The sequence below is a fragment of the Sorex araneus genome, chromosome 1, assembly GCF_027595985.1.
Source record: "Sorex araneus isolate mSorAra2 chromosome 1, mSorAra2.pri, whole genome shotgun sequence".
Lineage (NCBI taxonomy): Eukaryota > Metazoa > Chordata > Mammalia > Eulipotyphla > Soricidae > Sorex > Sorex araneus.
Genome location: NC_073302.1, coordinates 160,243,639 through 160,255,675, shown reverse-complemented (window position 1 = coordinate 160,255,675; position 12,037 = coordinate 160,243,639). Strand labels below are relative to the sequence as shown.

The window sequence follows — 12,037 nt, the reverse complement described above, 5'->3', positions numbered from 1 at the left end:
ATTTTACTGTTTCCTGTATTATCTGATTCACTTTAGTATCCACACTAATGAGAGAGCAATTTAAATCGAGGGAAACATCTGCAGAGTCAATCATTGCCTTTTTTAAAAATTCTTCAATTCAATGCTGACATCAATTTCTTTACTATCATTTCATTTATTTACACAATAGTATCTTCCTATTTTTTTCAGCCCAACCAAGATCAGTCTTCCTTCCCACACAGCAACTTGTCATCTCTCCAACTTCAGTTACAGAAGGAAAAAATAAAAGTGAAAGAAAATCTGATTTCCAGGAAATAGTACCTTTACCAGGAACGTCTTGGAACCTAGAAGTTAATTTTAATACTCAGCCTGTGTTTCTCAATTATTCACCATTCACAGGGGCTCCTACACTGAGAAAATTCAGGACACTATAATCACACAGAAACCCATAAAAGGTTTCCACCTACAACACTGCAAGCCATCACTCTTGGCAACAGAGCTACCTGCCTGTCCCAATAGGTGCACTCTCATTAGGATAGCATTAGGAAGGAAGAAGGAAGGAAGGTAGGAAAGGAGGGAAGAAGGGGAGGAGGGAGGAAGGGAGGGAGGGAGGAAGGGAGGGAGGGAGGGAGGGAGGGAAGACACCCTAAGAGTAAGAGAGAAAATCAGGTCAAAAAGCATTCTGCTAGTTTAACTTCTCAGGGCTATCTATATCAAAGTAAATGAGAACTTATTCATGTATTCCTCTAACTAAAACTGTAATATAACAATGTAAGTATAAGCATTGATCTCAATTAAAAAAGCAACACACAAAACATCAAGTAACAGCTAAACTACAATGCATTATATAGCTTCAACTCAGCTTACCAAATGTAAAAGATGGTTTGGTCTCACCTTTAAGAAAAATTATGTTATGTTGAACAATGAAAATTAAAATAATTAATCAATGTTAAAAAACAATTTTTTAAGAATTTTGTCAGAGAATAAATAAAAATATATGAGCAGAAAAGATGGCATCGCAGATATTCCTAGAAGTAAGGCAATTAAAAATATTCCTAGAAATAAGGCGATTAATAAATAGTGCTCAGTTTGGGAAGAAAAGACATTATTGGCATATCCTTCTCCCTCTGAAATTATACTTGATGCAATGAACTATAGCATTTCCTGTACTGAATTAGATCATACTTTTTCTAAAAATGCAAAACATCTTTAAAATATTCAAGGACAACAGCGTTAAAATGTCAGCCATGTGCTAAAACAACATTTATACCACAGACCTATTACCTACCCACATATCACGTATTAAACCTGCAAAATTCGGGGAGAGAAAAACTGAAGAAAACTTTTAGATGTCACTGTCAGTCCTAGGACTACGCAATAGTGCAATAGAGTTTTATCCATTCACAATGTGAGTATTGAAGGTTAATAGTTAAAGACCAATGGAATGTTAACACAGTCAAGTACTACACTTGAGTAGTGATGCATGGAAAGACATTGAAATTAAAACAGTTTGTTCTGCATGTTCGCAAGTGATGTAACAGCGATGATTTGGTTATTTTAGATGACAAAGCAGGGCTTCTTATGACTTTTAAAATAAAACCATATCTAACATTCTTCCAAATTGTTTACATATTCTTCCAATTCTTGTAAAATATATGAAGCTAAAAACACAGAAAATTTTCACACTCCAGATATCTTCTAATGGCAGCATTTGGTATGTTGAATTTTTTTCCCCAAAAGAAATTTTCAAGATAAACTGCTGATTGCCTTGATTGCTATGTCTAGAAAGCAAGGACTTACCTGTCTTGTTTTCTCTGACCTCAATAATATAAACATTTATTTCAGGTTGAAGTTTTGTCCCCACTGAGGGTTGCGTTGTAGAAAGTGTCTGGGGTCTGAACACCTCTGTCTCGTTCACAATGGGTGGTCTTGTTGGCTGTGTAGCAGGAATACTTGAACTTGTGAAATACTCTGTGTCAATATCAGCTTCTGTTTCCGTGGTTGCAATATCTTCAATGGGAGTGGGAGAAATATAAGAGGTTGATTCTCCAATGACCATCATATCACGGGTTGTTTCTTCACCTGGTTCCCTGTCAATGAGAGGCGGTTTCTCGGTGGAGGCTGATGATGGCTTGGGAGCTAAAATGGTGTGAAGTCTGTCTTCTAAAATGAAGGAAGTGGTGGTATCACTTGGAACTGTGGTTTTAATTGTTGGAATTTCTGTGGTTTGGGGCTTTTCAAATAATCTTGAGCCTAAATCAATATAATCTAGGGATGTTTTCTCTCTTTTCTCAGTAATGGTTTCCTCTATGAACTCGGTGGTAGTGGTGCTAAAAGGGGTTGAACTAGTGCCTTCCGTTTTATCTTTTGGTTCAGGTTCTGGACTTAAAGATTCCTTTGGCTCCACGCTTGAGGTTAGTGTGACCATTTCATCTTTTTTTCCTCTTTGCTCAGTGACAGCGCCAGGTGGATAAAACATACTGTGGTCAATTTTTCCAACTGGAGTTGTTTCTGAACCTGGAACTCCTTCAGATGCCGACATCCATATGTCTTCCGAGATTGTATAGGCTGATCCATCACTGTCTGTTTCATCCAGAAATGATGTTGTCTCCTGGGTTGTTCCAGCAGTTGAACTGAGAGCAGGAACTGTTATCTTGGGAGTCTGTTCTTTCCAAAGGAATTCTCCAGTGGTTCCCCGTATAACTTCTGTTGCTGTTTTTAAAATTTCTGGAGAAATTGTTGATTGAAAGTGAGTCTGATCAAAGACACGTATATCTTGAGAGGGCTCACCTAGAACTTCACCTTCTGATGAAACAGAAGGTACTAATACTCCCCATTCTGTCTTGGGAATTACAGTAAGAGGAATGGTAGGAGAACTATCTACATAAGTAGTAGGTTGGGTACTACTATGGTTAACAAATGCTAATCCTTCCACATCTGAAGTGAATGCAAATTGGGGCACAATAGATGCAGGTTTAGAGACCTCTACATCTTCCCCTTCACCGGAAGCACTCCCTTCTGTGGTTGAATAAACAACAGGGCCCTCTGTGCTTGTGATAGAAGGAGCTCTTTCTGTGTCTTCCTCAGTAAATTCTAGTGATGTTTGAGTACTATCCGGTATGTGAGTAAATTCATCCCTTCCATCTTCAGTGAAACTTGGGATTTCTTTACCTCTCTCACTCATGCCCACCGTGGTGAGTAAGGCAGTGGACAATTCTGGAGAGCCTGTTGATGTTGTGTTCTCTTCATCCCATGACCACTTTGATACAGTGACCACCTCTACAGTTTGAGTGCTGTGGGTCAAATGCTCAGCCGTAATACCCTCATCATACTTGGTAGTATCTTGATAGACACTGGTTTCTAATCCAATTGGAGTTGTCACAAGCTCTTCCTCCAAATCCCTTGCTCCTGTTTCTGTTCTTTCTTTTTCTTGTGGCATTTTGGTTTCTAGATAGGGATAAACAATTGTAGTCTTTCTCCCAACTAAGTTTTTATCATGAGAATAAGGAAGCAATTCAACTTCTGTTTGATGCTGTGATGGCAGAAGTGTAGTGGACACAGACTGGTCAAAACCATGAGTTTCTTTCTCTTTCCAAGTCATGGGTGATCCATCACTGCCAGGCAGAGTTATAGGTGAGACAACTGTAGATGTTGAGACAGACTCTAAATGCTCCAGTTGTGTAGGGGTTGTGTCTTCTGAAGTTTTTGATACAGTTATGACTTCAGGCATTTGGCTGAAGACCAACGTGCTCTGACCAGATCTAACTGTAAATGTTCTGTCTTCACTATCATCTTCTCCCAAGGTAAAGCCATAGCTTCCTGTGGCAACTGATTCAGAAAAAGGGCTTACTGTTTTACTTTCAGTTTGGGATTCCGGGGTCATCGTTGTAGATCTGAATGGTGTTTCAGTTATGGAGGATTCCTGGGAAGGAAGATGCTTTGAGATCTCCATAGATGTTACCAAGGGACCCACTTCTATTTGCTCAATTTGTGTAGCAGATTCTTGAGTTTGGATATCTTTTGTCGTATCATCTCTTGAATCTGTTGTGTGACGAGAGATGACAGTTGAACTTGGAGGCACTTGTTCTGTAATTTCAGATATATCTGGTTTTTCAAGAGGTGCTGAAGAAGGTAAATAGGAGCTCATATTCAAAGGCATTTTGATACTTGTGGCAGATATGGGTGATTCAGTGGCTACTCTGTGTGTGACAGTTTGAGCTGTGGTTTTCTGTTCAAAATTAATTATATTTCCCACAGGTGGGAATGCTGTTGTAATGAGAGGTAATTCAGTGACTAAAGGTATGACAGGTGTAGTTCTGTCAGGTACCAGTTCTGTGGAAAAACTGGATGATGCAGTTTCTTCATATTCGATGGTTGTATCCTCTGTTATATTCTGTTTAGCTAGAAAAATAATTTCAAAGAGTTGATTAGACAAGTCACTAATAAAAAAAAGTTGTGCGTCCAGTGTTTGCTAAGTGCTTCTAGGTATTTGGGAGTGAGCCAAAGTGTTTTGTGATGGAATTAAGTGTAAAAACTACACTTGAATTAGTCCAAAAGACTGAACATTTTATAGTCAAAAACTGATGACTTGTTTTATATTGCAAGGGTAATTAAACCCATAAATATGAAGTTTACCAATAGATATGAATGTTTATGGTCAAGGAAGATGAGAAGATAAGGAGAAATTTAAAAAATAGAATAATGAAACAGCAGATAGATTTTTTAAAATCGGAAACTGTGGAGCAACTTGAAGTCTGCAAGAGAACTCATTCTAGAGGCTTCTGTACCCTGACTCTAGCTCTCTCCTTCTCCATCAAGCTGCAGAGTGTCTCAAGGGACAGGGAGTGAATCCAATTGCAAAACAACAAAAAGCCACATCAAATGTGACTGAATGACATCTAAACCACTGCATTGTCCATAATATGGAGGCTTTCATAAAAACAGGATATTAAACTTTTTTTATTAATATTCTTCACTTGATTCCAGGTGTTGAACATTTGTCTTGCTGTTTCTTTCAATTTTGTTGTGTGTACCGTTTTACTAACAAATTTTAAAATGTTTCTGGCAGAGAATACTTGGCATTTTGTACTATGTTCTACACACTATGTTTGCAACTTTAAAGGTCTCAGTTCCAGGTTCACTTGAACATGAAAGACAAATGTTGAACAGGAAGTAAAGTATCCAGAGGCTATACTTTCGGTGACTATTGACTAATTTAGATGATGCTTGCAAACAGTTGGAACATCAGAAAGGATAGACTCAGGAAATAAGAAATAACATGCCATCAAAAATGCTACATCATAGTGCCTCCACAGATTTACAAAGAAAGGTTTGGCTTGTTTAAAGAAATTTAAATTGTATGTAAAAGTGACAGCATTTTCAACAAAAGTCCTTCTCAATATAGGGAAACTGTGATAGTCTAACACATAAAGCGTTTATCTTTGAAAATCAAATTTTAAAAAGAAACAAAAAAAAACTTAGTTGCCCCTAAATTCAGAAAGAACTGTAGTGAAGAACCCTATTTTGCTACTTGTAAATGACTTTGAAAATAAGTTGTATGTGTAATGACTGTTGTCTTTGATAAAAGTGCTCTGTAGCATCTATACTATACAATAATCATAGTCAAGAGACCTTGAAAACAAAATTGACCTTTCAGTTCCATTTACTCTGTCAAAACTCAATGACATTAAGTGGTAAAATTGTATGATACTAGAAAGTCAGTACTAAGTCTGTAAGATACTAGAAAAGCATATTCATATCATTCTACATTTGTCCAGAACACAGTTGAACAAGACAAAGAATAAACTCCAATGGCAACTATAAACTTTGATTAACTATACTAAAACTTTGGGTAACTAGATTATGATAAAATGAGTTTGTTCATTGCAATTAATATACCACTTTAATGCAGGAGGCTGAAAAATAGGGAATGCTATGCATGAGTCTGAACATAGGGCATATGGGATACTTCTATTTTCCACTTGTGTATCATGGACTTAAAACTTCTCCTAAAAAAAAAGAATTTTATTTTAAAAATTGATAAAATAATTGGATTTTACTGAAAATTAGGTTAAGCCTAAAATAGGTCTCATTTGTTGTTGTTTAGTATGAACTATTACTAGCTGTGATTAGTCACAGACTATTTGAAAGCCTAAAGTCATCCTACTTTTGTTTGGGGCTATCCCGGCAATGCTCAAGGGCTACCCCTGGCTCAGAACTCAGGAATTACTCCAAGGAGTACTCAGGGGACCATATGGAGTACAGAAGATCAAACCCAAGTTGACCCTGTGCAAAGCAAGTGTCCTACGCACTGTACTATCACTCTGGTCCTTATCCTTGTAAACTCAAGGACCATTTATATTATGGTATATTTATATAATCTTTCAACTTTTGTAGTATTTACCTTGATATAGTGAAACAAAACTAGAGAAGAAGAGGGCTCTCAGAGCCAGGGGGATGGTTTAAGGATGGGAATGCTTTGCGGTGCAGCAGATCAAGGTTCCAGGCCTTGGTGTAATATGATTCCTCAAGCACCATCAGGGCAACAACCCCCAAGCACGAAGTCAGAAGTAGCCCCTAAACACTTCTGGGTGTGGCTCAAAACCAAAACCAAAATTAAATAAATAAGTAAGTAACTGAACTCCTCAAAAACATACTATAAAAGGCCCTTGCCTTTTAAAGAAAATATGGCTCTGTATTTATTCCTTGTAAGAAATATTCAAGCATTTGATTGTCATGAAAAATGTTGGGAACCATTGACTATTTGGGGGTTTTTTGACTATTTTGTTTCAATTTAATTTTCTATCCTCTGAAATTCCACAACCGTTACCTCATTTAACTGCCAAAAATCATGTTTGCCTTATAACTGTATTCTTTGGGGAAATAGTAAAATGAACGTACAGAGAAAGTTCCCATAGAAACAAAATAATAATACAGATTACTGAATATTAGAAAAAATATAACCACATTATTATTAATAGCAACTAAAAAGCTAATTTTGCTTTTTCCGTCTGAGTAGATCCTTGGCTGATGAAATTAACTTGAGTGGATGTGATACAGAAAGTATGTGAATCTGGTCTTCCTATGGTTCAACCCAAGTTCTGAGCTAGCAATTTTTTACAGTGCCATGAGAATTTCTCTATAATGAATAAGAAATGAAATCCCCAGATTTTTAAAAAACTAAATCACTTTCTGTATGATACAAATATCACTCCATTTCTCTTGTATTCCTCTAGTTCTGTAGCATAGTAAAAAGACAGCAGGTGTACCTCAGAGAATCTCCTTTATCAGAATTTAAACAACTTTGTTTTCAGATATAAGAATTTATAATAATTTTAGAACCCGTTCTAAAGGCTGCTTGTAAGTAATTAATAATAGTAGTTGGAAATTAATTAATTGTAGTACTTGGAAATAAAAACCTCAGATTTCCTTTGAGGGTCAGATGGCTTTTTCATCAATTCAACATTGATTCCCATTATAATTTACAGTGTCCATCATTGTGCCATTTGAACCATCTACTCCCGCACCTCCCCAAAATACTTGAAAAATCAACAAGGAGATCTCTTAAGAATAAATATCACTAGATTAACAAAGGCGATTTTAATGGTAAAAAACATGGTTCCAGATTATTCTACAAGTGTCCTTCCAGAAGAAGCATGCGGAAGTTTCTGTCTTGGAAAACTACCAGAGTCCCTTCATCTTTATTATTAAAGAAGACAACAAAAATCAGAATGCTTCTTTTCCCACAAAAGCTGTCTTCCAACTTTGCAGCTGTCAGCTACAGATGTTTCACATCACTGTATTCTGGGTATTTTATGTTCCTATGAACTATCATCTCCCTGCTTCTGCTGTACGATGTGAGGCATATTTTCTTAATAAAATAGGAAAACCTGATTGGCAGCACAATAGTTGATTTAGCTCATAGCCAAAATACATGCATTTAACCAAAATCTAATTTGTTCCTCTGTTCTAAACTTTGAATGAAAGTTTTAATCAGATTTTGAGTGGACAGTCAATAAGTTGATCCGGGAGGGTTTACAGTTGGAAAAAAAAGTAAAAGTTAGAATTATAAGATTGGAATTCAACTTATCTCTTAGGAATTGGGGATATAGTACAGGGATTAAGTTACAGACTTTGAATGCAGCCAAACCCAGTTTAATATCTGGCACCACATGGTCCTCTGGCACCACCAAGTATGGCCCTGGAGATCTTGGAGCAACACCCTTGTTGTCCAGGTAATCCCTGCTGGTAATCCACTGCTGGGAGGCCCCTGACTTCACACCAAAGAGTTCACAAACTGAAAAAACAAATTGTCTTTTAGCATTTGTACTAACATTAAATCATAAACATGGAGCATTTTTTAAAATAGAGAGCCATGCCCAGTGTAATACTTAGGGACGACAATGGTTACACCAAATCATGGATGATTTGTGGAAATGGGGATCAAATAAGGCCTCAAGGTATTGGACGCATGGTAGACCACTTGGGCCATATCCCTGGATCTAATAGAGAACATCTGTAAAATATCATTTAGGAAACAAAAATTTTTGATGCTTGTGGTCAGTTTATGGTAAACAGTGCAAAAAAAAGAATTAACAGACCATATATTAGAAGGGAGGGTCAATTTAAAACTGAATAAGATAGATATGAGTGATGGCTACTTAGTCTTTTCTAGACCATTGGCTCTAGTCTATCTTGAGCAGAGAGAAGTAAAAAATAATAAAGACTAGAGCAAGTTCACTTATTAATTGTGGGTTTAAAAAGTGAGACTTATAAACAAGAAACATATTTCCTTTGAGGAAGAGGTACTGAGAGACAAGTGAATGAGTATGTTCAATACACTGCTAGGACTGTTTAATAAGAATAGACTCTAATGGTACTTATTGTAAGTAATGGTTAATGTTCTCTTATGTGATTTTTATACTGGAAAAAAAACTGTAACAAAGTGAAATTTAATTTTGCTCATTCACCAAGAAATAGCTTTAAAAACACTTCCCATTCTTGTTAAAGGCAAACAAGAAAAAGTGTGGCTTTATTCCTATATTTCTAAACTAAAACAGGCTTTAAGTTTCAGAAATTACTTTTAGAAATTGAGTTTAGGATAAAGTAAAAAGCCTATCATTAGAGGAAATCATGGACTAAAACCTCAACTTTAGGTTCAAATTTCATGTAGATTTTTGTACGTGGTTATTTTACTTAAATCTAAGTACCTTGGTATTTCACACATGCCTGTGAGTTGCTCATTTGAGTAAAATATTTCAAACACATCCAGGTAAATTCTTTGTGGCTATATAAAGGTTTTGCTTTAAATTTTACCATCAGGGAGGAATTCTAAAGTTTTATAAAGCATAATCAACAAGTTAGTCAAAATCCCCAATTTCACCTCTGTAACCCCTTCTAATTCACACACAAACTACAATCCAATTTTGTTTATTAATTGTATTGGTCACTTAATGCAAAACTGATTTTAGAGCCTGAACTACGTGAAAACTCACTGTTCTAAGAATGTAGATTAAAGAAATGCCTATCTTATTTTGCTTTTAAAAATAAGGTTTTTGCTGTTCTTGTCATTTGTTTCTTGAAAATGAGTAAAGATGCGTTTTTCTGCAGAGTCTAGGAACAAAAATTATTATTTTCAATGGCTCTTTATGGTAAGCTTGCATCATGCTAATGCACAACTCATGGTTTTAACACTCAGAAAGTTGAATTTAGGAGGCAAGATCCAAGCAACACATCTTAGCTAAAAATAAAATCAACCAAAGTTAGAGAATTGGAATTCTAAATAGTCCACAAAATAGATGTTAGCACAATGGAAAGTGTTAGCTCTTATTTTGTAGTACATCTATTTTGCTGACTGCATAGACATCCAACTCTGTTATTTTGGTTGATGAGTAATGTCTGTGTATTTTACTTTAGAAGCCAATTACACAGAAATGTAGTATACTTTTTAGTCATTTCACATGAATTACAGTTTTTTAAAATTCAATTAATTGTTAATGTTAACAAGGTGCTAAGTTGAACACATTCGAGTTCACCAAAAATTCTAGGTAATCTCTGTTCAGCTGGCATAATACAGGCCCTACAGCAAACTTCACAGTAATGTTCCATACTGACTTACTTGGTTGAGTAAGTGTTTAATTAAAAATTCTGCAAGTATGAGATTATATCATATAACTACTACTGTGAAAATAATTTAAGGATATCTGAAAATAAATAAATGTACCATAAATATTGGAGAATATTACTTAATCAATTTTAAGTACTGTACCTAATTGAAATATAGCCTTTTAATATTATTCCAAGAAAAGAATATACATTTCAATATGATAACCAGATTAGAAGACACTTATTTCTGTTATTTAAAATAAAATGAAAAGAGTAGAAATTTTTGTGTGTATATATATATGTATATATGTTTCATTTTTACATGCCATGATCATTCATGTCAGCTCCAAATACTTACCTGCAATTACTGAAATTTAAATTCTGTCACTTTTAAGAATGATAACAAATGAAGACAAGAGAAACAGAATTCAAGGATTCCACTCAGCCACCACTGGCTTTGTTATACTGAATATAACACCAAGAATCTAATTGTTTGAAGACTACAATTAATATAAAATAACTACCCAGAAATACTTCCAGTGATTCTAGGGCATGGGTAAGTCCCAACCCTAATACTTCCTGATTCCCTTCAAAGAACTTCTTGTCAAATTCCTTCTACTTTCCCATACAAATAATCTATAGTAAATCAATTATTTCTGAGTCTTTCTGTTTGCTGTTTGCAGCGCAGGGCATCCAATCCAGCCTCTCACCCAGGCAAGGCAATATTCTACTGTTAAGCTATGCCTGCAACCCCTAACCACACAGCTTCTGTTCCATTTCTTTGCTTTTCAAAGTGATCAACGTTTACCACTCTGAGCGCTCACTGCAAAACCTGGAAGCCATTCCAATGGCCATCTGAATATCAATGACTGGTTTTGAAGTGGTTTTTAGAATCTGTAATTTTTTAAAAAGAAAATAAGTCAAATACTTACTTTTATAGCAGTAGGCATCAAATCTGCTATCAGGGGGAGGAAAGCCTGTCTGGTTCTCAAAACGATACAGGGTTCTCACCCCAATTAAACCACCTCCACACTGAGCCTTGGCCACAGTCACAGGGTGGCGCACGCTGGAGTCCGACAGCCACCCATAGTCGCACTGGTCTAAGCCGTTCCTCCAAGCCGCGTGGAGCTCTCCCACCGTCGCCAGCCGCCCGTCCTGGTTCTCACACTCTTCTTTGGCCTCCTCAAAGGTGAATTTATTGGGACCAGTGATGTGGTAAACATCACCTACAAGAAGCAAGGGGAAAAGCCTTAAGTTGAATTCTTCATTCCTTTCTGGTATGGGACAAAGAGACAAGCAAGTCATCATTTTTTCATGGTAAAGTGGTAGTTTCTGAATTTTGAAGCCGAAAATTAAAATTACAGATTTTGTTTTTTTAACTGTGAAATACACATGATTTCAAATAAATAATACACAAGGTAATATAGGCACAGTATGGGGAGGGGTGGTGGACACTTTGGTGGTTGTGGGGTGCAGTAGCTTTGTTCCACATAATTTAACACCGTTGTAACCATCTTACTTATATAAAGTCAATTATTTTAAGATAACTTTAATAAATAATAAAATTAAAATTAAGAAACAGATCAGTAAAATTTCATCTTCTATCCACATGTACCTCCTAGAAATACTTTGTTATGGTGGTCCATAAAGGAAGAGCCTGGAATCGACTTACTAGCATGCCGAACTAGAGAGGAAAAAGTTATGTTAAACTATGACAAAGGCTATTTTACTTTATTCTAAACTCAAAAATTATCTGACACTCCTCACCTACAACTACCAACAAAACAAATTAATCCTCAAAAAAAAAATGGACAAAACAAGAAAATCTCCAGGATTTCAAAATGGAAAGGGATGCAAGGATAGTAGATATAAGGAGCAGGAGGATTGCTCCATGGCTTGGAAGCCGGCCTCACATGTTGGAGGAAAAGGCAGCTCAGATAGAGAAAAGACCACC

General features: G+C 36.1%; 1 protein-coding gene across 1 annotated transcript in view; it reads right to left on the bottom strand.

Moving 5' to 3' along the window:
• VCAN (versican) overlaps positions 1 to 12,037 on the bottom strand; it is a 119,381-nt gene that overhangs the window by 60,898 nt on the left and 46,446 nt on the right. The window contains exons 6-7 of the mRNA XM_055123646.1: positions 11,016 to 11,309; positions 1,780 to 4,380 (exon numbers count right to left, since the gene is read on the bottom strand). Of these exons, the coding sequence (XP_054979621.1) occupies positions 1,780 to 4,380; positions 11,016 to 11,309 (2,895 nt within the window). The remainder of the gene's footprint in view (positions 1 to 1,779; positions 4,381 to 11,015; positions 11,310 to 12,037) is intronic.